The sequence below is a fragment of the Lissotriton vulgaris genome, chromosome 3_1, assembly GCF_964263255.1.
Source record: "Lissotriton vulgaris chromosome 3_1, aLisVul1.2, whole genome shotgun sequence".
NCBI classification, from domain to species: domain Eukaryota; kingdom Metazoa; phylum Chordata; class Amphibia; order Caudata; family Salamandridae; genus Lissotriton; species Lissotriton vulgaris.
In genome coordinates this window covers 427,254,649-427,279,844 of record NC_141689.1, presented here as the reverse complement: position 1 = coordinate 427,279,844, position 25,196 = coordinate 427,254,649, and the positions used below count along the sequence as shown (strand labels likewise).

The following is a 25,196-nucleotide window of genomic DNA, read 5'->3' as shown; positions in this document are numbered from 1 at the left end:
AATCTTGTAGGGAATGGGTATGCACTTCCTTTCCGGGAATTCCCTCCCAATTACCCTCCTTGCCAGGGTTTTTGTTCGGAGGACCACCTGCTTCGCCTGCAGGAAGAAGTCCTGGCTCTTTTCAAAAAAGGTGCAATAGAGGTGGTTCCAGAGCAGGAGAGGGGTCAGGGGTGCTACTCCCGGTATTTCCTGATCCCCAAGAAAGATGGCAGGCTTCGACCTATCCTGGATCTCAGGATCTTGAACCTTTACCTGAAACAGGAAAAGTTCAAGATGCTCACTCTTGCGCAGGTTCTTCAGGCGCTGCTGGAAGAAGACTGGATGGTGTCAATCGACTTGCAGGATGCGTATTTTCATATTCCCATCCTGAAGTCGCACAGAAAGTATCTCCGTTTTACGGTGGGGTCACAACACTACCAGTTTGTGGTTCTTCCGTTTGGTCTTACTACTGCTCCTCGAGTCTTCACCAAGGTGATGGCGGTGGTGGCAGCTCATCTCAGAAGATCGGGGATACATGTGTTTCCGTATCTAGACGACTGGCTGATCAAAGCGGAGTCGTCGGAGAAGGTGCTCCATCATCTGCAAGTGACAACTCAGTTGTTGCACAGTTTGGGTTTTTCGATAAATGTACCCAAATCTCACCTGGTGCCCTCGCAGCGCAACCTGTTCATAGGTGCGGTACTGGACACTACTGTGTGTCGCGCATTCCCTCCCCCTCAAAGGATTCGCGACATTCAGGAGATGATTCCTTTGTTTTTCCCTGGAGCGGTTGTTCCAGTCCTGAAGGTCCTTCGTCTGCTTGGTCTGATGGCTTCATGCATCCTGTTGGTCAACCATGCATGCTGGTGGTGCCTCCGCAGGCAGTGGTATCAGCACAGCGGAGATCTCAGGGAGTCAGTGAAGATCTCCAGAGAAACTGCAGCGGATCTGTCTTGGTGGAGTGTGGAAGGCAATCTGTCACAAGGAAAGCCTTTTCAGATTCCTCCTTCGGTTGCCACAGTAGTATCGGACGCGTCCACCCTCGGGTGGGGTGCTCATCTGGGGGACCTGGAGGTCAAGGGTCTTTGGTCTCCAGAGGAAAGGTTGCTTCACATCAACCTCCTGGAATTGCGGGCAATTCGTCTGGCGCTCAAGGCCTTCCTCCCTTCCCTTCGCGGTCAGTCGGTCCAAGTCCTGACGGACAACACAACCTCGATGTGGTACATCAACAAACAGGGAGGGGTAGGGTCGCAGTGTCTCTGCAGAGAGGCTCTGCGTCTCTGGTCCTGGGTTCAGGACCATCGGATTTGTCTGATGGCAAATCATCTGGCCGGAGTTCAGAACGTTCGTGCAGACAGTCTCAGTCGGCAGTTCTCTGCCGATCACGAGTGGAGGCTCCATCCAGAGGTAGTTCACGACATCTTTCGGATGTGGGGGACTCCTCGGGTGGACCTGTTTGCCACTCACGAGAATGCTCACTGCCTGTCATTCTGCAGCCTCCAGTTTCCGATGCAGGGAGCCTTGGGGGATGCGTTTCAGTTGAGTTGGAGCTCGCAACTCCTTTACGCGTTTCCTCCCATACCCTTGATTCCTCGGGTTCTGAGGAAAGTTCGCCAAGACCGGGCCCAAGTTATATTGATCGCCCCGGATTGGCCAAGAAGGGTGTGGTACTCAGACCTTCTCCACCTCTCCTCTCACCCGCCGCTCCGTCTCCCTCACAGGGCAGATCTCCTCTCTCAGTGGGAGGGGCAGGTTCTACACCCCCACCTCCAGACCTTACACCTTCATGCCTGGAGATTGAACGGGGCAACCTGATTTCTTTTTCTCTCCCTCACGATGTGGTGGATGTCATTTTGTCAGCCAGGCGTGACTCCACTAAGTCCATCTATTCTTATAGGTGGTCTACGTTTGTTATTTGGTGCAGGGAGAAGTCCATAGACCCTTTGAGGGCCCATTTATCTGATGTTCTCCAGTTTGCCCTTTCTCTGGCACAGCAGGGGCTTGCTGTTGCCACAGTGAAGGGTTATCTGTCAGCGCTGTCGGCGTTTATTTGTTTGCCTGACCAGCCTTCTCTGTTTAAGTCTCCTATAGTTTTGAGGTTTTTGAAGGGCCTCGTTAATAAGTTCCCTCCTGTCCCTTTTATTGTGCCTCAGTGGGATTTGAATCTAGTTCTGACATTTTTGATGGGTGCCCCTTTTGAGCCTCTTCATAAATGTACCATGAGGCTCCTAACTTTCAAAACTGTTTTCCTCGTTGCGATAACTTCGGCAAGGAGGGTAAGTGAGCTTCAAGCTCTTAGTTCCAAGCCCCCATTCCTGTCTATTCATGCTGATCGAATGGTTCTAAGGACCAGGGCTGCTTTTCTGCCGAAGGTGGTGTCTTCTTTCCACCTTGGTCAATCCATTACCCTCCCTTCCTTTTATCCTCCCCCTCACCCTTCCAAGGAGGAGGAGAGGTTGCACCGTCTGGACCCCAAGAGGGCGGTGTCTTTTTATTTGGACAGAACTAGAGACTGTCGCATGGACGACCAGCTCTTAATTGGCTTTGCTGGCTGCAAGAAGGGAAGAGCGGTCCATAAGAGGACTTTGTCGAGGTGGATCGTCCTCTGCATTAAGATCTGCTACTCTTTGGCCGGTAAGGAACCTCCAGAGGGCATAAGAGCTCATTCAACTAGGGCTAAGTCTTCGACCTCTGCATTGGCTAGAGGTGTGCCTGTAGAGGATATTTGTAGGGCCGCAACTTGGTCTTCCCTCCACACTTTCGCGAAGCACTACTGCTTGGATACCGAAGTGAGGAGGGATGGTCATTTTGCGCGCTCTGTTCTTCAGGATTTCCTGGTCTAGAAGAGTGGACACCCTCCTCCGGGAGTGGGGACTGCTGTGGGACTCTATTCACAAGGTGAGGAATCCACACGGCAGATGTATCTATCAGAAGAACAAGTTACTTACCTTCGGTAACGCTTTTTCTGGTAGATACAATATCTGCCTGTGGATTCCTCACTGACCCACCCGCCTCCCCGTTGTCCGCTCTTCTTTGCCAGAGTATCTCTGATGGGTTATTTTATTGTAAAATGTTTTATTGCATTTACTTCACACTGTGTGTGTCACCTTGATTTCTATACTGTGTATATTGTGTACATTACTACTGTCATCGGTCCGTCCGTGTGCCTCGAAGGCACGGAAAAAAGGGCGGAACTGATATCATCACGCCGGCGTGGGCCTATTGTAGGCGTCGGTGACGTCAGCGGAGTCGCGAGCGGAGCCGTGTCTCTGTGACGTCCGCGTCCACGTCGGCGCGAAGCTACAAAAAGAATTTCCGAATGTTGCTGACGCAAGGGGGATATTCACAAGGTGAGGAATCCACAGGCAGATATTGTATCTACCAGAAAAAGCGTTACCGAAGGTAAGTAACTTGTTCTTCAGGGCACTCCCAGCTTTTGTTCGTGTAAACAGTCCAAAGATACTGCATGCCATGGTGAGGAGGTCTGCCCATGGCGTAATGTCAGACAGCGCGCAAACAAAAGGTAGCCACCACTGAACAGTTCCAAAACATTTGTGCCATATCGGCATCAGGCTCCTGACACGAGGGCAATTTAGTTGATGCCTAAATATTCTGTGTAGCCTCGTCAGAGTGAGATAGGCCTGATATAAAATATTATGTGGCATATACTGAAACTTAGCATTGCAGGAGAGTCTGCCCAGATATAGCAGTACCCTGTCCATTCTGCATCAGGTTTCGGCCTCGCTGATTCCTTACCTCCGAATTATCCTCAGACGTCCGACTGGATCCAGAAAGTTTTTGAGCTGTTCCTCTGCATGCCAATAGGTTGTGGTGTTCTGCTCGACGTTGTTGGCGTCGTCCAAGCAAGAAGTGATGTGCAGGCTGCGCTGCCACCTCGATGTGCTGACCTCCGTTCTTTTCTTTCTGTTCCAATCAGCGATTTGGAGCGAGCTACCTCCAGTCATTTTTTGACTATTTGACGTTTTGTCAACGTTTTTTGTTTTTTCTGATGGGTGTTTTTTTAGACCTTGCCTAGGGATGTTCCCAAAAAAACTGCTGTGGTGCCTATCCTAGACAGATCAAAGACACCTGGTTTGCCTATGGTGCTTGGAACAGTCCTGCAAAAACTGGTGCTCCATGCACCTGAAGGCGTTGAGGAGCACTCCTTGAAACTCCTCGCCGTCAGACATAAAATTACCCAGTGACGATCCAGATCCCCATCACGTGAAAGGCCCTGAGACTGCTTACTGAGCCGCTGTCAATATTCGTCATCGCAGTCTAAGTCTTCGTTTCTGCCTCCTAGCCTCGTCCCTCCCCCCTCCCTATGTAATGGCGAGTAAGTCTGCTGACCCCGGTCATAGGCGCGCTCTTCCCCCACAGCTCCGCGCTATTGTCACTGCCTCAGAGACCTTGCCTCCTTCCTTGAGGGGTTTGAGGCCACTTCTCCCGTCAAGGTATCTTTTTTCTTGCTCACTGCATGGAATGTTATTTCATTGCCCCTGCTGTGATTATTTTCCACTGTGCCCACTTGTGTTTCACTGCCTTGTTCCCCCTGTATTTTTTATTTCTGTGCCCTCTGTCTGTTTCCTCTGCCCCTGCGGCCCCTCCCCCTGCAGACTCTGGTTCCCGCCTCCCAGCCTCGTCCCTCCCCCTCCCCTATTTAATGGCAACCGCGCGCAGTAGGCATGTCTCTGGTGTGCCAAAAGCACACCAAAGGCAAACACGTCTGCGCCCGTCCGCGACCAGCGCCAGGAACCCTGGAGCACCGAGGCCCCACCGTTATGACTCCGCCGGCCTCCTCGCACTCAATCCCAGGAGACTCACCCTACTGCCAAAAATCCTCATTGACCACCACCCACGGACAGTTCACTTGCAGACTCGGCCGTAGATCCTTCATCATCCACAACGCCCCCGACTGCCGAAGGCCCGCCGGACACTCACTCTGCCGAAACCCTGACATGCATCCTTTTCAACGTTTGCTCCCCTGCACAGACATGCCGTAGAGATCTGGGACCTGATCGGCAGCCTCTCACCCAACATCGCCTTCTTCATGGAAACCTGGACCAACACCACCTTCGGCCCCAACATCGCCACAGCTATCCCCGACGGTTACAAGATCCAGAGAGGAGGACTCTCGATCGCACACAAGACCTCCCTCCAACTCACCACCTCCCAGCACGTGCTACTCCCCTCCAACTTAGAACACTTCCACTTCCAGATATAAGCAAGCCCCAGGACTACGCGGCACCCTCGCCTACAGACCCCCGGGACCCAGCACCCAGTCTGCAACTAACATCGCCAAGCTCATCGCACCCCACGCCATCACCTCCATGGACTATATCCTACTCGGGGACCTGAACTTCCACCTCGACAACCACAGCAACCCCGACTCTACCACCCTTCTTGACAATCTCGGACTGAAGCAGCACGCTAACACTCCCACTCACAGAGCTGGACACTCCCTCGACCCCATCTTCACAGGAGGGACTAACATCTGTTTCAGCCACATCACCCAGCCCCTCTGGACTGACCACCACTGCTTACATTTCACCTTCAACACCACCATCGCACCCATGCCCACCCTGCGCCCGCCACGAAGCAAGATCACAAAGGAAAACCTCAACACCACCCTCCTCCGAGACCCCCCCTGCACCACGACCGACACAAACTCCGCAGCCAAAGAATTTCACCCCTGGGTCACCTGCTGCGCCGACAAGCTCGCGCCACCCCGCCAAGCAACGCCCCCTGAAGGCCGTCTGGTTCACCACTGAACTACAAGAAGCCAGGCGCACCTGCAGATGTCTCGAGAAAACCTGGCGAAACCAGAAAACCGCGGAAGACCTGAACACCCACAGGAGTGCCCTGAAGTGATACCACCAGCAAATCAGACACACCAAACGGACCTTCATCAGGAACAAAATCCTCACAAATGCAACCAATGCCAAAGAACTGTTCAGCGTAATATAGCACTTCGCTAAACCCCCCAGCGAAGTCGCAGACGTCACTCCCTCCCAGGAACTCTGCAACAAGCTCAGCTCCTACTTCCATTTGAAGATCAAGGCCCTCTACGACAACTTCAGCGAACAGACCACGGACACCACCCCCCTCCCCACCGCCGTCGACAAGCCCACCATCACGACCTGGACGCCCGCTACCACCGAACACATTACCTCGACAATGAAGAAGACCCACTCAGGAGCCCCCACGGACACCTGCCCACAGCACATCTTCCACACGGCCGCCATCGCACCCGAATTAGGCCAAGCCATCAACTCCTCCTTAAGATCAGGCACCTTCCCAGCCAACTAGAAGTGGGCAGAGGTTAAACCCCTCCCTAAGAAACCCACGGCCGATCTGACAGACCTTAAAAACTACCGGCCCATCTCTCTCCTCCCCTTCGCTGCCAAAGTCACCGAGAGACTCATAAACGCCCCGCTGACCGCCTTCATCGAGGACAACTCCATCCTCTACGCCTCCCAGTCTGGATTCTACAGCAACCACAGCATCGAGGCCGCCCTCCTCGCCGCCACTGACGACATCTGCATGATACTCGACCAGGGACACACCGCAGCCCTCATCCTGCTGGACCTCTCCGCAGCTTTGACACTGTCTCACATCGCGCTCTAGCAGCCAGACTCCATGACGCAGGGATACAAGGTTACGCCCTCAACTGGATCCAATCCTTCCTCTTTGGCAGAACTCAGATCAGACTCCCTCCAGCCACCCCTACAGACCACGCACGGAACGTCGGAATAATCCTCGACTCCTCCCTCACCATAACCCGCCAGATCAACTCCGTCGCCTCCAACGATTTCAACTGCCTACGCATCCTACGCAAGACCTTCAAATGGACCCCCCTGAATGCAGAAGGACTGTCACCCACGCATTCATAACCAGTAGACTGGACTACGGCAACGCCCTCTACGCCGGAATCAACAGAACTCTTCTACACACACTCCAAACCATCGAGAACACCGTCGCCAGACTCGTCCTAGGAAGACCACGACACGAGCACATGACACAACCCCTAAGAGACCTCCACGGGCTCCCCATCAAGAAGAGTTACCTTCAAGCTACTCACCCGCGTCTACAAATCCCTCCACAAGAGAGTCTCCTTCCATGTACCCAAGAAAAACCTCCGCTCCGCTGACCTCGCCCTGGAAGAGACCCCCCGCATCCGAAGAAGCAGAGCTGGTGGAAGAGCCTTCTCCTACTTCGCAGCAAAGACCTGGATCAAGCTCCCGGTAAACATCAGGTGTTCCTCGACCCTGCACATCTTCAGGAAGGACTTCAAGACCTGGCTCTTCAACTGAGCTGGAGCTGCACCCCGCCCCCCTCCTAGTGCCTTGAGACCCTCACTTGTGAATAGTGCGCTTTATAAACCCCTGATTGATTGATTGATTGATTGTTGTGTAAGTGCCACAGAAAGAAAAGTCTAAGTTCTCTTCAGCTACAGCATGCTAGTCAACGTTTTGAGATAAGCACGAGAACAACACAAATTGAGGCCCCATTTTCACGCTTCCACCACAGACTCCATATCTGAATCTGCTCAGCACCTACCAGAGCTTCAGTGTGACCCCCGCCCAACTCAAGGAGTTTTATGAGGCCATGTACTTTATATTTTGGCAAACCAACACCTCTGGAGAGCTTTTGAGCCCCATGGTTTTCCCCCACTTGATTCACTCTCTGCACTGGTCAGGTCTCTTGGGGCGGGTGTTGGACATGGAGTGGCTTCACCTGCTAGACAACAACCTTCCTTGGAGCCTGCTCCAGTGCCCCCATTCCTGGTGCCAACTATGCCAACCCCATAACCATACCCGACTCCGATACGGCGCAAGAAAGGCTTGTGTCTTTTTTTCCATGGACAGTCCTGGGGAGGGAGATGATTTGAAGGGTCATTGAAAATATAACTTGCTTCAAGATATCACCTGTGAATTAACATAATTGTGTTGAATTACTGTGTGAGGGGTGTCAATTAAGCCCTCAAGGGGAGGGGCACAGAATCTTATTAAAATATAGAATACATCATTAGCCAAGATTTTTGGGTTCTGAAGTTGTCCTTTCTTGCACGCAAGACAGTATTCGCCTGCCGTTACGGACAAATGTGTGTCATGGTGTGTCTTCAAGAATGTTAATTTAATTTCAAAAAGTTTTATTGATTGTTTCCAATAGAATCATACTTACAATACATCAAATGAGGGACATAAGGGATAGAAATACAGAAATAAACATTGGATACAAAGCAATAATTACATGGTCAGAAGAAGTTACTAGTAAACAGAATGGTATGGCAGAAACTCTCAGAATAACACAAGTAGTATCAGTGTATCGCACCACAGGCGACTATATTTTTTAACATGAGTGTATCTTTGAGCATCAGGGAGAACTTTAGCACTAAGTAGAGACCTTATGAGTATGTCACTGCCCGTGACATAGGAGCACATGCATAGGAAAGATGAACATTAGCATAAGTAGATCGTGTAGAAGACAGTTGCTACAGATGATGTGCTTCATGGCGGTTTGTGTGAGCAAAAGTAGAGGTCAAGAGTGTCCCACATATGACTGGTGGAAGATTTCCATGGTGAGTTCTGGAGGGTTATATTATCAGCTCCCCTTAGATTGGTGACCCAGTTCAGCCAGCATTTAAAGGAAGCTTTGCGTGTGTCTTTCCAGTTGTTGAGAATAATCTTGACCGCTGATATTAGGAGTAGGTCTAGGAGCGCCCTATCATTTTCCTTGAGTGACCCAGCTTTGAGGAAATCGAATAGTAGTGTTGGGAGGTGCCTACTAGGGGAGTATGAGAAGTTTAGATATGAAGTCAAATACCTTATCCCAGAAGGGTATAACGCATTCGCATTGAATTAATAAGTGTTCTAGGTCTCCTGTTTTGTCATTGCAATTCCAGCAGAAGGGATCATCCCTAATATTGTGGGAGTAGAGTTTGGCTAGTGTCCAAAAGGCCCTGTGCAGCAACCAGAACTTCGTCTGGGAGAGTGTTGGGCTGATCTTATATCTCATGGTAGATTTCCAGGTTTCGGACCAATCTCTCTCCAAGATCGTAAAAGAGGCATGTGATTCCCAAAAGGATGTGAGTTTCTTATTGAGGGTAGAATGTTGTGGTCGTATTAGTTGGTAGATCCAGGATACATGGTGACCTCGTTTATGTTTTTAAAGGTAGCTCGGGAGGGAGGTAATGCTGAAAGTTTTGCTTTGTTTACCGCTGATTTTATTTTGAGGAAGTCATAGAATTCTAGTGAGTGTAGGTTGTATTTGGATTGTACTTCTTTGAAGGAAAGAGGGTAAGCTCCGTTAGAGAGTTGATGGGGCTAGTAGATACATTTAATAATCCATGATTCGTTGTGTAAGGTTTTTCCCTTATAGAATATTTTGTGGTTGTTCCAGAGGGATTCAAAATTAGATTAACGCTAATGTCCAACTTTCTGTCAATCTTTAATAGGATGGACTTTGTGTTCTTTGTGTTCATCACTCGAGTGAAAATAGCTGCATACACAGATGATATTCTTGTGGTTACAGAGAATCCAGGTGAATCCATCAAAGCACTCATGTCCACCATAGAAAGATATTCGTTCCACTCCGGATATAAACTAAACCGGAATAAATCTGAAGTCACCCCGCTGAATATCCTCATCTCTTGTGAAATTCTAAGTGACTCGGGCCTCACATGGCAACCAGGATACATGAAGTACCTGGGGATTGGATTTGGCAGTACTATACTAGAAGCGCTCCAGCGCAACGAGGACATCACATTAGAGAAAATTAAAACCCTTCTAGATTCATGGCCACCTAGATTTATAACATGGTGGGGAAGGATCGAGGCCATCAAGATGTTGATCTCCCCACTAGTGAACTATCTAATCACTATGCTATCCCTCATATTGTCCGAGGAATTCCACAATAAACTAGACTTCTTACTCTCGAAATTTTTGTGGAAAGGGAAGAAGGCAAGAATTAGTATAAAAAAACTCAAATTAGATAAATCATTAGGTGGGGTCATTCTAGCTGACTTTAAACTATACCAGACAGCATTTCTGGCAAAACAAGGCTCTTACTGGCTAGTGCCACCAGCCGAATACACCCCTGTTTGGCTATACATCGAGAAATCCATCTTTATGAATCTTACACCAGCGGCCCTATTAACCACAAAGATAAACTTGGTGTCTTCAAGAATTTTGAACCCCATTCACACCCTTATCCCCTTCCACAGCCTTATCCCAAGTTTTGTTGTTAATTCTTTTCCTGACCCAGCAAGCCTTTGCTTTTGACAATTTCAAAGGTTAATTTACAGCCATTTCGGCATTCTTGTGGTTTCTGGACTCATTTTTTTGTTCAAAGTCACCCATTGTTACTCATTTTCTAAAGGGACTCCAACATTTGTTCCCTCCACTACAGTTCATCATGCCGCAATGGGCCCTCAATCTGGCCTTGACATTTCTAATGTGTGCTCATTTCAAATCTCTTCACAACTGTCCACTCCATGTACTCCTTTAAGACAAAAACGGGTAACCGCTGCACCCCAAGGATAATCCGGTGTATACTGGTCTTCATGTTGTCACTGGAATTTTGGCATACTTGTGCGAGTCGGTTTTACCTCGTTGAGATATTTCCCCCTGAAGAAGAGCTACGGCTCGAAATGCATCGGGGACTTATTTCCAACGTGCTAGCAATATGCTAATGGATCATCAAATACCTCTTTGATGCTCTTCATTTGAATGAATTTCCAGATGAAATAATGATCATATGACATAATATGATTTAAACTTATGATTGAATAAATTTGGGACCACCTCAGTCAAGTAAATTATTTTTTTCTTTCAATTTTGAACTCAGCGATTTGGATTGCCAAAGAAGTGCTCTAGATTTTAATCTTTCACGGTAAAAGGCTTTTCTGTTGAATCACTCCATGCACTCGCCATCAAAATGTTTTTTCTGGCGGCCTAACATCAGCCAGGAGGGTCAGTGAAATCCAAACACTTTCCATGCACCCTTCCTATACAACTTTCTACCCGAACAAACTGGTTCCAAGAACCCATGCCTACTTTCTCCTGAAAGTGGTGACAACCTTTTTATGTGAACCAACATATCACGTTGCCTAACTTCTTTGCCCCGCCTCACCCTTCCAAAGAAGAGGGGAGAGTCCACTGAACCGAAAAGAACATTGTTCTTCTACAGTGCTCATATTGGAGAGTTCCGGGTGGACGAAAAACTTTTTGTTGGGTACGTCGGGGGCAGCAAGGAAAACCATGCGCAAATGGACCATCTCACTTCATCTAGTTCTCTGGACTAAAATTTGCTACACGCTGGTCAAGAAGCCACCCCCTGAGGGCTTACACGCTGATTCCACCACCGCCAAAGGCTGCGGCCAGTGCTTTAGCTGGGCGAGGTCCGGTCCTGAGTATCTGCTAGGCAGCAACTTTGATTCCTCTGCACACATTCACTAAACACTCCTGCCTGGAAAGTCCGGTCCATTGTTACGGGCACTTTACCGTTCAGCCCCCCAGGACCTCCTGGTCTAAATCTGTTTGCAGACCTTCCTCCAGAGAGGAATTGCGTGGGTATCTAATCTAAGGTAAGGAATCTGCGGCAATATGTCTCTATCAGATGATCAATCCACTTAACTTCGTAATGCTTTTTCTGGTGGAGACTCTGCCTAACCGCAGATTTCTTACTGATCCTTCCCACTGTTAAACCGGTTTCTTCACAAAGGCTACCCTTATGAGGTCCTTAGTGCTGCACACCAGTAACTTTCATGGCTCTGCGCCTCCGGTGTGTAAAGGTCGCTAAAAGTAGCTGATGTCAGCATGCTGGGGTGGTGCTTATCCCTGCATATCACATCCGGCACGGATGACGTAGAGCTGAACGACGACGCCGACGACTGATGCACAAAGGTACTGCCCGAAAAGTTTCTGGATTGAGTCTGATGTCTCGGGATAATTCTAAGGTAAGGAATCTGCGACTAGAGGTCTCTTATCAAGTGCTTCTTCTCTGACATATTTAGCCCATTCTGAAAATAACTACTTACTGGTAAATCCTGCATCCAACGGAAGCACCTTCACATTACATATGCACAACTCTATACTTTCTCAAACTAATACACGTGTACAGAAATGCTATCTGGCGTGCACTTTGAATAAAACAATCTAGAGTTAAGATCACATTTATCTATCTCAAAGTAAGACTTATACAAGGGTGTAAGGTTGTTCCATTTAAAATAAAGGCACTGCCCTTCATACATAAGGTCAGAAACAAGGGGTTGAGATAGGTTTTTGAGTGCACATTATGGCAGGGGAGATCTTTGCTTGCTGGCTCTTTTCACTTAACCATGTTTGGGCTTCTTGCGGTGCTTAATTCTTTACATATATGTCAAGTCAAGTCATAACATTTATATAGCGCACTACATACCCAGAGGGTTTCAAGGCGCTTGGGAAGGGGAGGAGGATTATTTGTCAAATATCCATGTTTTAAGCTGCTTTCTGAACGCTAGGTGATTCTGGGTGAGGCGAAGGTAAGCGGGGAGTGAGTTCCATGTTTTGGCAGCTAGGTATGAGAAGGATCTGCCTCCCATGGTGGTCTTGTTGATGCGAGGTACAGTGGCGAAGGCTTGGCTGGAAGAGCGAAGTTGGCGGGAGGGGGTGTAGAAGGATAGTCGAGAGTTGAGGCAGTCTGGTCCGATGTCGTAGAGTGATTTGTGTGCGTGGGTAAGCAGTCGGAAAGTAATCCTCTTATTGACGGGTAGCCAGTGGAGGTCTTTAAGGTGACCAGAGATGTGTTCGTTGCGTGGGATGTCTAATATGAGCCTGGCTGAGGCGTTTTGGATTCGTTGTAGTTTCTTCTGGAGTTTAGCGGTGGTACCTGCGTAGAGGGTGTTTCCGTAGTCCAGTCGGCTCGTGACTAGAGCGTGGGTGACTGTTTTCCTTGTTTCGGAGGGGATCCAGCGAAATGTTTTTCTGAGCATGCGAAGGATGTTAAAGCAGGAAGAGGATACGGCGCTGACTTGTCTGTTCATTGAGAGTGAGGAATCCAGGATGACGCCAAGGTTCCGTGCGTGGTCTGTCGGGATGGGTGCATTTCCGAGGGCTTCCGGCCACCAGGAGTCGTCCCATGCAGAGGGGGATTTACCTAAGATGAGGACTTCTGTTTTGTCTGAGTTCAGTTTCAGACGGCTTTGTTTCATCCATTCGGCGACTTCTTTCATTCCTTTGTGTAGGTTAGTTTTGGCGGTGCTGGGGTCCTTGGTGAGAGATAGGATCAGTTGAGTGTCATCCGCGTAAGATGATGTTGAGGTTGTGTTGGCGGGCGATGGCCGCGAGGGGGCTCATGTATACGTTGAAGAGGGTGGGACTGAGTGAGGATCCTTGCGGTACGCCGCAGATGATTTCAGAGGCCTCGGACTTGAATGGTGGGAGGCGGACTCTCTGAGTTCTTCCGGTGAGGAACGAGGTAATCCATTCGAGTGCTTTTCCTTGTATTCCGATGTTGCTGAGGCGTTGTAAAAGGGTGCTGTGGCAGACTGTGTCGAAGGCTGCAGAGAGGTCGAGGAGGATGAGGGCGACTGTGTCTCCATTGTCCAGTAGAGTTCGAATGTCGTCTGTTGCTGCGATGAGGGCGGTCTCAGTGCTGTGTTTGGCTCGGAAGCCAGATTGTGAGGGGTCGAGTGATTTGTTGGCTTCGAGGAAGGCGGCGGGCTAGTTGTTGACAGCTTTCTCGATGACTTTGGCCGGGAATGGAAGAAGCGAGATGGGGCGGTAGTTTTTGAGTTCGGTGGGGTCTGCTGTTGGTTTTTTCAGAAGGGCGGTGAGTTCAGCGTGTTTCCAGTCTTCTGGGAAGGTAGCGGAGTTGAAGGAGCAGTTGATGACGTCTCGGAGGTGCGGAGCTATGACGGAGTCTGCTTTGTTGAAGATGTGGTGAGGGCATGGGTCTGTGGGGGATCCAGAGTGGATGGAATTCATCAGGCGGATGGTGTCCTCAGTGGAGATTGGGTTCCAGGCGTTAAGGGTGTTAACGGGGGGAAGATGGTCAGCTGATGGTAGGGTGGGTTGGCTTCCGGGTTGGTTGTCAAAGCTGTTGTGGATGTCAGCAATCTTGTTGTGGAAAAAAGAGGCTAGGGAATTGCAGAGGGTTTGAGAGGGGGTGATGTCGTTGGAATTGGCCGAGGGGTTGGAAAATTCCTTGACGATGTTGAAAAGTTCCTTGCTGTTGTGGGCGTTGTTGTCAAGTCGATCCTTGAATGCTGTTTTCTTGGCTTTTCGGATCAGTTGGTGGTGAGTACGGATGGCGCTTTTGAAGGCGTCCTTGTTGCTGGTGGATGGGTCTTTTTTCCAGGCCTTTTCAAGGGAGCGGCACAGTTTCTTGGACTTCTTGAGGTCATCGTTGAACCATGAGGCCTTCTTGATGCCAAGTTTGTGTTGACGTTTTTTCAGTGGTGCTAAGGTGTCGGCGGTGTTGGATAACCAAAAGGTGAGGTTGGAGGCGGCTTCGTTGGCGTTAGAAGAGAGGGCTGGGGAGGTTTGAAGGAGCGATGTGGAGATCTGCTCCGTGGTGATTTTGTTCCAGTTTCTTTGTAGAGTATATACAACCTGGAAATCTCCGAGATGTGTACCCTGCTAGACTTTGTAAAACATTTGTCTTGTCAGTTGGTTGTAATGCAGTCTGCTACATACGCTCGTTAGCTCTTTCATGGTGTTCCATGGGCTGGCATATCTGGCCTTTTTTAATTTATTCTCCGATGCATAATCTTGAATCTACTTGGAAAGAGGAAGATGGGAAAAAGGTTACGTAGATCCCCCAATCTTAGACCCAAGATAGCAGAGCTTTCCCTCTGGTTAGACAGGCCTTACAGTCTCTGACACTATCAATCAATCAATCATTTGTAAAGCGCACTACATACCGGCGAGGGTCTCAAGGCGCTTTCTAATCAAAACAGTTAGGTATCCAGCTTTACTAAATATTCTCAACTATTTTACGGATCATTGTTTGAAAGTTGCTGAGTACATGTTTTACGCCTTAGGAGATGAAGGTATAGTTATGAACTTAAAGCTCTGTTATACCCTGGGAAAGCATGGGACATCTACAAACTGAAGCTCTGGAAGAGTTGGAGCACAGAGGCCTGTCATCCTCTAGAATAGCGAGGCTGCCAGACCTGCAAGTTCCACATCCACAGTTCAAAGATATATCAATAATACAGAACTTGTGATGACATAATAGCATTGGAAATGTTGTTAAAATGTGAAACTATGATGGGTTAAAATTTCCAATGGTTCAGTGATTATTGAAAAATCAACATGTATGACTGAATTTAATTAAAGTTTACTTTGAATGATAGATATGTATGATGTTCCTAAATACAGATGGATATTGTTGAACTAGATCCTTCCTTTTGTTCACAGAGAGAAAGTAATGCATTTGATTTAGTGAAAAATAGAAATAATATAAAATGATTAAAATAGTCGTTATTTCATACAGACCCATATCGCTTCTAAATGTTGAGGCGCGGATATTGGCCAAGGCCCTCGCCAATCGCCTCCTTCCATATATCACTAACTTGGTCCATCCGGACCAAGCAGGATTTATGCCGCATAGAGCAACAAGACACAACATTAGGCGTGCTCAGATGCCAATGGAGATGATGCGGGCCACAGGAACCCAGGCAGCGCTTCTACTGGCTGACATTGATAGAGCTTTTGACTCATTGAGTTGGGTTTACTTGCATGCACTCCGGCCTCTCCTGAATCTGGGACCCAGGTTTTGTCGTACAGACTTCTTCAGCCTCCAGCTCGCCCAAGCAAAAAACCGCCCAATCAGAACACAATCCAAAAAACAACCCCAGACAATCAGCACCATGGGCATTACACCTTCCTGTGAAGAATTCTCTGCTTTCTTTAACCAAAAAAGCGACAACATAAGAAGCGATCTCCTCAATGACGCAATCCTTTACTCCAACCCCCAACTCACAGCAGCGCCTGAACCAAAGAACAACGCTACATGGTCATCCTTTAGCACCTACTCCGAAGAAGAAATTGGCAGATTGCTCAGCACCCTGAAACCATCCAATCACCTAACTGACCCCCTTCCTGCAAGCGCTGTAAAAGACTTTACCCCTTTGCTCCTCCCACTCTGGACTAAAATCATCAATAGCTCTCTTCAACAAGGATCCATCCCTGATGCCCTCAAAGTCGGACAAGTCACACCTCTACTAAAAAAAACAACAGCAGGCCCCACTGATCTAAACAACTACCGCCCTAATACAAATATTCCCACCCTCGCCAAACTGTTGGAAAAATGCGTACAGCTACAACTGACTAAACACATAGACAAGTTTGATCTCCTCAACGCTCATCAATCAGGCTTCCGTGCAGGGCACAGTACCGAAACAGCCATGACGCACATAGTGGACGACGCCCTCCAAATCCTAGACCAAAACGAAACCTGCCTCCTCATCCTTCTGGATCTCTCCTCAGCATTCGACACAGTTAAACATGAGAACTTACTCGAACTGCTAAACACAAGAATGGGCATCTCAGGGACTGTTCTCAAGTGGTTCACCTCCTTTCTACACAACCGCTCACAAAGATTCAAAAGCAACAACCTGATGTCCTCTCCGGTACCTGTATCACTAGGCGTCCCACAAGGATCCTCCCTCTCCCCTACACTGTTCAACCTAGTTATGGAACCTCTCACTACTTTGCTACAGACATCCAATGTTCACTTCCACATGTATGCCGACGACACCCAACTCTATCTCAAAATACAATCCCCCAAGGACATCATGCTTCTGAACACCACGATCAGAAACACCCAGTCCTGGCTTGCAGAGAATCACTTCAAACTCAATGCCCTGAAGACTGAGTTCCTCCTGATCTCTCCTCCCGCAAAAATCTCCACGGCTCAAACATGGCTTAAGCAGTTAACAGCTTTAAATGTACAACCTACCGTCGTAGACTCAGCAAAATCCTTAGGCATAACACTTGATGCCAATCTCAACATGCAGCAGCACATCAGCAAGGCAACCAAAGGAGCGAACTTCCAAATCAATACCTTGAGGAAACTTAAAGCCTTCCTTCCAGCCAAAGACTTCCAAACTGCAGTACAATCTATAGTCATCCCGCACATAGAATACGGAAGCACCGCCCTCTGCGGGCTCCCACTAACAACTACGGCACCCCTTAGAGCGTCCCTTAACGCTGCAGCGAGACTCATCACTGGCTCAAAAAAACACTCGCATATCTCCCCTGACTTTAAATCCCTGAACTGGCTGCCTTTTGAAGCCAGAATACATCTGAAAATCGCCTGCATGACTCACAAGGCTGTACACCACAACTCGCCCAGCTACCTCACTCAAAAGCTGACAATCTCGGGTGGCTCTAGAACTACTAGAAGCACAAACAATCTTCTGCTGAAACCTCGAAGATTCAGAAAGGAAAAAACCTATAAACGCTCCTTTTCAGGAATGGCGCCCAGGATCTGGAACTCACTGCCTCCTGAAACCAGGCTCATCTCCTCCAACAAACTGTTTAAGAAAGAAGTAAAAGCGATCCTCATGGCTAAATACACATGATCTATTAACCTGTATCTCTCATGAATCCGCTCCGTAATACCGGCCTGACCCCTTGGTCTACTAGTACTATTTGTATTATGACTTATTTGATTGTATATGTTCCCTCTTTGTACTACTTGTACCACTGGTATTCTGACTTATTTGATTGTATATGTTCCCTCTTTGTATTTTGATGTACTACTGACGCACCTGTCTGACTTGCACACTGTACCTACACCACCTCAACCATCCCTACTTTTGTACTACTGATGCACCTGTGTGACTTTACATCCTGCACGCACCTACCTCAACTATGCCCACCTTTATGTTATCTCCAAAAACACTTGCAGCACGTTTAAATAAGTATATGCATACTTTTGTACTTTTATATTATTGGCGCAACGGTTTGACTATGTACCTTGTACTGACACTACCTCACCTATGATCTACCTCCGGTTTTTCTTTGACCTACCTATGTAACTATGCATATTGTACCTAACTACCTCAACTGCTACATGCTATTACTTCATCTCCCCCTGTAAAGCGCTCTGATATCTGCAAAGATCTTGTTCGCGCTATATAAAACTTTCAAAATAAATAAAATAAATACGACTGCTGTATACCGACTTGACGGCTTCAATAAGAGTGGCTGGGGCAGTATCCAGCGCCTTTCCTATCATAAGGGGCACCCGACAGGGGTGTCCCCTCTCGCCGTACCTGTTCGCCCTTGCCATGGATTCCTTGGCGGCGTGGGTGCGCATAGACGCGCAGATGAGGGCTTTGAATGGGAGGCCGGGCCATCGGACAGGATCGCGCTCTACGCGGATGACGTGCTTTTCTACCTCACGGACCTCAACAGGTCAGGACCGAGGGTCCTGGAAATTATGCGGGTGTTTGGGGAGGTATCGGGGCTCAATCTAAATGTGCGGAAGTCCACACTGTGGACACTTGAGGACAGTACGAAGCTGGGTGCCTGGGCATTGGGTTTGCACGGGGCGACTGGGGGCCTTAGGAATCTTGGGGTGTTTCTGACTGACATACCTGGAGTCTCGTGGGAGCGCAATGTCATTCCTGTCTGGGACCGGGTCCGGACGGAAATGAAAACATGGTCCCGTATGCCCCTGAATCTCTATGACCGCTCGGCCATTTTCAAGATGGTGGCCCTCCCACGCTTACTCTATCAACTACAGAACCACCACTACCCCATATCACCGCAGTGGTTTCGCCAGGTCAATTCGGCGCTGGGCCAGTTCCTCTGGGCTGGGGGTGCGGTGAGAGTGGCACTCCGTACCTGCTTCCTCTCCACATATTGCGGCGGCTTGGGGTCTTCGGATGTCCTGTCCTATTATCAGGCGTCCCACCTGTTGGTATTGAATGAGTGATGGTACGGGGATCGGGGTGATCCAGCTTATGCCCTGGAGAGGTACCTGATGGAACCGGACACCCTACGTACAGTATTGTACTCGGCTGGTAAGAGGAAGAGGCTCCCGGTGGTCTTCCAGATCTGGAGGCAGGCGCTTCACCGCATGGGATGGTGTAACAGACTGACCGCGGAGACTCCATTGTGGCGAAACGGTTGCCTACCGGCTCTGGCATCTTTACAGGGGTTCTGCGGCTGGGACGCAATAGGGATTTCGGCGTTGAGCCACGTAATGAAAGGCACAACCTTAAAATCATTCCAGGAGCTGAGGGACGAGTATAGTATGCCCCAGACCCAGTTCTTTAAATACTTGCAGTTCCGACATGCCATCTCTCCTTACCTGGAGAGACTAGACTCCTTACCCGAATTCAGCCCTCTGGAAGTTAAGGTATTTATGGGTGAATTAGAGGATAAGAAAATATCCCGCATCTACCAATCCTTGGTTACACACTGCTCCTCCTCTCTTGATAAGCTGCGGGCCACATGAAAGGGAGATGTGGGTGTGCTAGAAGAAAAGGGTTTGGAGGGAGGCCCTTGCTGCTCCTAGAGGTGCGGCCGTTGCCGTAGGATTACGATTCATCCAATTTAAATATCTACATAGAGCATACTATACTAGAGAGAGGCTGTGGCAAGCGGGCTTGATTGTGTCCCCTGAATGTCTGAGATGTGGTCGGGAGGTGGGCACTTTCCTACATACAGTATGGTCCTGTGGAGCACTGGAGAGATTCTTGACAGGTGTTTGGGACTGTTTGGCAGAAGTATTGGGCTGGGAGCTCCCCCGTACACCACAGCTGGGCCTTCTCCATGTAATGGAACAAGTGGGTGGCAACATTTATAAACAACATTTACTGCTCCTTGGCCTTACCATGGCCAAGAGGGATGTGGCCCGCGCCTGGAAAGACCCCAGGGCCCCCCCCTGTGGTAGTGTGGAAAAAAGGATTAGATTACTGTATGGGGCTGGAACGTCCAGTGTTTGAGGCCCGAGGTTGCCCCAGAAAGCACTACAAAATATGGAAGAGATGGGCGGAGTACAGGGGATTGTGGCTGGAACTGCCAGCACAGCGTGATGTGGATACAGAACAGATGCTTTAAGAACCTGGGTGGAGGAGAGTATGCATTGCCTGTTTCATAGTTATTTTATTGCTTGGACCTGTGAGGACATCGTGCAAAGGGTGCAAAGGGTTAGGGTGGGATCCGGGAGGGCGTAGTTAATACGGGATAGGGGGATAGTAGAGATGTCGTAAATATCCTTCATTGAACGATTGTATTGATTGCTATTCTGTGCATTTTGTTTTTATGCTCACAGCCCCTCCGGTGTTCGGAGTACTGTGGTTTATTTGCAATCTCTCTCAAGAAAACAATAAAAAATTTGTTCTGAAAAAAATAGTTGTTATTTAGGTTCTCCGATCTGAAGGTGGTTTAAGGAAATAATTCAATCTATGGTCAGAAATAGGGTTTTCTGTCCGAGGTGAGATTTCAATTTGACCGTATGTTAATTTATAGTTTGTTTTCTTATATTGTTTGTGTTAGGGAACTATTTGAAATATATAGAATGTGTTTAATTTGTATGGCCTGCATAAATCACCCTCTTAAGCTGTCTTACTTCGAAAGAAAATTGAAAACAGATTTTGCATTATTAAATGAAATCAATTATATTTCTAATTTTGGTTAAATAGTTTTACTATTATAAAATCATGGTCAATTAGTCATTTCTATGCTTTTTTGTCATTGATATTTTTTTTTCTTACAGGATAAAAAAGTATATTTGGCCAAATATACCTGATCCTTCAAAAAGCACAATAGTAAAGTTGTCGCCTCATACTCCCACTCGGGTATGTCATTTTTCAGTTTCTTTTAATAAGTTGTTTGCATACAGTCTTTAGTCCAAATAACAAAAATTCTAATGTGCATCCTTCACTCACATTCTTTCTTCCTTTTGACATTCTCCCTAAGTAAGTCATTCTGTTCTCTTAAACTAAGCCTCTTTCTGATCTTAAACATATATCCAGGATTAATAATTAACAGTTTAGCCCCTAGCTAAGAGATAGTCATTCTGCACCCTCTGTACACTATGGAGAACACCATACAAAAGGTAAACCTCATTGCTTCGAGTTATACAGAGCAGATGTTCTACTTTTCTTGGTACAGCAGTTGCTCAAATCGCAATCCCACCAAGTTCCTCTGCGCCATTAGGGTCTCTAAATAAAACCAATTAATTCCTATATTGTTGATAGAAAGCCCTCTTAAATGACACTGTAGAGTAGCCTTCAATGTCATCCATGAAACAATCTTTTAGTTTAAGTAAAGAATCACCCTTTTGGAAATGTGATTCCATGCACCTAAAGAATGATTTCTCTATAAAATGATCGCCTCTCTACTCCCAAACTTAAATTCAGTTCAAGCTGGATTTCCCTCTGACATTCTTTTGCCCACTGGATTCAAGTTTCCATAAGTGGGATCTTATGCACATGTTGTCTTACCAGACTGCCACCCATATTGACTGTTTAATCCCATAATCTGATTCTGCCTTGGTCAGTGACTCTGAGACTCATAGAGATAAGGCCGTAAGAGTTAATGTTGTATACTTGTAAAGCGCACAGCTGCCCCAGCAAAGGGGCGTCCCGGCGCTGTATACCCATGGTTGGAGTAGGCACCAACGCGAGAATTATCGAGTCCGCTGACCATGGCTCAAGACCCTGCCGCGTCGGGAATCGAACCCTGGTCCCGGGCCGACCTCTGCTTTCGGGTCTGCCGCCTCTAACCAGTGAGCCACACCACTCCAAGAGTAGCACCATTTTGGCTTTTTTCAGTTATATCAGTGGTAGTTTTTTGTTGTATTTGGAGCTTCTATTTCTATTGCTAAATACATTCAGTAAGTACAAAAAGTTGCTTCTCATATTGTGACTTTTAAGTTTGTAACAGCCATCTTTCATGAGCTTCACCATTTGCCTTCACGATCCCTACGTGTGCTCAAGATAGCTGTAATGGTTTAATGCGCCTATGCGAAATGGGCTGTAAATACTTCAGAATTAAGTTGTTCCCTAATGGCTGAAACTCATACTCCATGATCCTCTAATTCAGCATAATTTTTGTACTGGAGACATCAGCTTTTATTATACTTTTTTTAATTCTCATTTCTTTGATGAATTTCCTCTTGTTTTTCATTTTGTATATTTTGTAAATGTATTCTTATAAAGTTAAGAATATGCAACGTGTTATACCAGAAAGTCTCAACATTTTCTCTCAACTAAATGCTGATTGTTTTTACAGAAATCTTATCAAATATATTGTGTTGAATATTGTTTTGATTTATTTTTTTGTTAATTATAGCAGGCTTTTTTGGATGGAAAATTAAATGTTTTTGTATTCAGGATTCAACTCCTGTCATTTTGTATCCTTTAATCTGATTTTCTAATATATATTACAGTAATGTAATGCACAGCATCCCGATGCCATTCTCTGCTTGTTTCTTGTTCGTTAAAGTCTCCATACGAATTTACATAACAAATATCAGTGTACCATTGCTTGAAATACTAATTTGTGTTGTTTTGTATGCAGCACAACTTCAGCTCAAAGAATCCGGCCTACCCAGAAGAAAGCTTTACAGATGTCAGTGTGGTTGAAATTACAGCAGATGACAAAAAATCATTTTCAGAGCAGGACATGAAGCCATTGGACCTTCTGAAAAAGGAAATGAGTACCTCTGAAGGGCACAGCAGTGGCATAGGAGGGTCGTCGGGTATGTCATCTCCTCGACAGAGTGTCTCCGACAGCGAGGATAGTGAATCTGCACAGACCACCTCCAGCACTGTACAATATTCAACCGTCGTTCTCACTGGTTACAGAGACCAGAAGCCTGGCCTTCCTGCACATTCATTCTCAAGGTCAGAATCAACACAGCCACTGCTTGAATCAGAAGAAAAGCCAGATGACCAGCAAGTTCCAGAAGGGAGTGCATATAAGCTTCAGAGTAGCCCGTATTTTAAACAAAACTGTGGCCAAGATGAAAGGAGCCTAGAAGGGCCACAAAGGGAACTGTCTCAAGGACAGATGTCGCTAAACAAGGATGCTCTTGCTGGACATCATAGTGTTTTGCCAGTGGAGGAGTTGCTTGAAGGCCCCACAGGAAATGATTCACTTGCTGGAGGGGAAGTGGCGGTGGATTGTGAAACAATGGACTCAAATTCAGCTGCATGCGAGGAGACAAAAAGTTACCTACCACAGATTGTAAGGAAGGGTGGATACATGCCGCAGTGAAGAAATGTGACAGACACACCAACTACTTTGACTGTTGGTTGGCCTTTTATTTCAACACTTAATGTTTTATTGTTCTTCCCTTTAACTGGACAAGTGTTACCTCCAAGTATTTCAAGAACATGGGAAAAGATTGCCAGTCCCGAACCACAAAGTATTTCACTGGAAGCACTACACAGACTGCCTTGCTTTACTTTGTAATATTTGATTTGTGCTTTTATTGCATTTATAACAAAACTGACTTTTATTGAACCAAAGATTTACTTACCCACGTTTTTAAAATGGTAAGAAACCTGGTTCGGACAGTGGAGAAACTTTCTAATCTAAACTACCGTTGGCACACAGTTAAATTTCAGTAGCATAAAAATGACATTAAATGTTATTAATGGTGTGTGGAAACTTAGTTATACGGTTATCGTGTGGCTAAGAAACTGCTAAGCATCAACAAAGGAGTTTTATGGGTGCTTGATGTTGTGCCACAGTTTTGGAAGCCTAACATTTCAGGTGTTCAAGAATATTTCTAATTTTAATAACAAAAAGTTTTTTCTTTATACAATGCTCGTCACATCTTAAATATTTTCCAGTGTAGGTGGAGTGAATTTTGCTGTAATTCCTTAGCTGAAGGTATACAACCTCAAGACATGTAACACTCTTCTAGAATGAAGCCTTCTGTATTGTCTACTATTGCTTAAATTACATTCTTATTAGTTCCAAACCGATCACATATGGTCATATAATTAGAATTTAGGAACAAATAGTCGTTTAATTGCCCTTTGTATTCAGTTTCACTAGATGTGCCTTCCTAAGTGGTCAGCCAAAGAAATATATATATATATATATATATATATGTATATATATATATATATATATATATATATATATATATATATATATATATATATACACACACATTGAGAGAGAGATAGATATGTGTTTTTTTTCAGGTTGTGTGTATATACGTTGATGTAATGGAAACAAAAACATGTGGATACATTACTTTTTTCTAATAGATACTTCTAACTGCAGATTCCTCACCTTTTGAATGTTCCCCTGGCGTCAGACTAGACCCGGAAACCTTTGAGCATATCTCAGCCTGTTGGCATGTGGTGACGTTTTGCTCCAGAAGTTACGTGTGGGACCTATGTAAATGCCTCCCCAGTGCACTGACATCAGTCTGTTGCTTTCTGCACCATTGGACCTGGATTAATAGCTACCTATCTTTAATCAGAGACCAGTTTACCTCATAAAATCTTTTTGTAAATCTAGTGTGTAAGGGAATTGTCCTCTCCTCGTAATAACCTCTAAGGACTGCTGCAAACAAGTGTTTGTGACAGATCCTCATTGGGTTTGCCTGGGGTTCAGCTATAATTTTAAAGGCCTGCAGTGACTGCTCATTGGTAAACCCGAAGGCCATATTAGACCGCGAGGTGAAATTATGTCACCATGCGTTGGAAAACTTAGCAACGAGGTCAGTCCAAGTCGAAGGTTCTGCCGTGGACTTTTTCCAGTTATGAAGTCCAAGAGTAATTCTCGAAGTCGGCCATCATAGCTCTCCAGTTCTTCAGGTATGTAGGGAAAAGAATGTCATAAAAAGTCCAACCGGGACTCTGGCCCTTCCCACTACTCTCACAGTCCTGAGAAGCTGTGGGGGGTTGTTACCATGCCTCTCGATCTTGCTCCCGAAGTCCATGCCACATATAACCAAAGTTTCCAGAGCTGTCCCAGACACCAAGGTAGATCAAATAGTGATGCAAGGCTATGCTTATACCCTCTGGCCCATTTTCGGGTTGCAATTAGCAGAGACGCCTTCCTTCTGGGGTACCGCCGGCAGGGTTGCCCTCGGCGCCAGTTGGCCCCTTCCAATCCATCACTGTCTCCTTTTTCTCCCATTCCAACGCTACCTCTGGTGCCACTCTCTTGCCTGGTCCTGGAGCATCAACGCAAATGCCTACTCCATCGGCACTGGGGGACGAGGTGCCCATTGTGCTATCC

The 25,196-nt window shown here is 47.0% G+C and overlaps 1 protein-coding gene across 5 annotated transcripts in view; it reads left to right on the top strand.

Annotated features, from left to right (window-relative positions):
• Positions 1-24,560, top strand: part of LOC147726593 (interleukin-6 receptor subunit beta-like) — a 527,141-nt gene extending 502,581 nt beyond the window's left edge. For 4 of the 5 annotated variants that reach the window (XM_086960643.1, XM_086960648.1, XM_086960646.1 and 1 more), the window contains 2 exons: positions 20,701-20,782; positions 22,509-23,910. In XM_086960643.1, the coding sequence (XP_086816769.1) occupies positions 20,701-20,782; positions 22,509-23,207 (781 nt within the window). In that variant the 3' untranslated portion in view covers positions 23,208-23,910. Of the gene's footprint in view, positions 1-20,700; positions 20,783-22,508 lie in introns of all 5 variants that reach the window. The other variant, XM_086960647.1, reaches the window with a different exon arrangement.
• Positions 24,561-25,196: the final 636 nt, after the last annotated feature.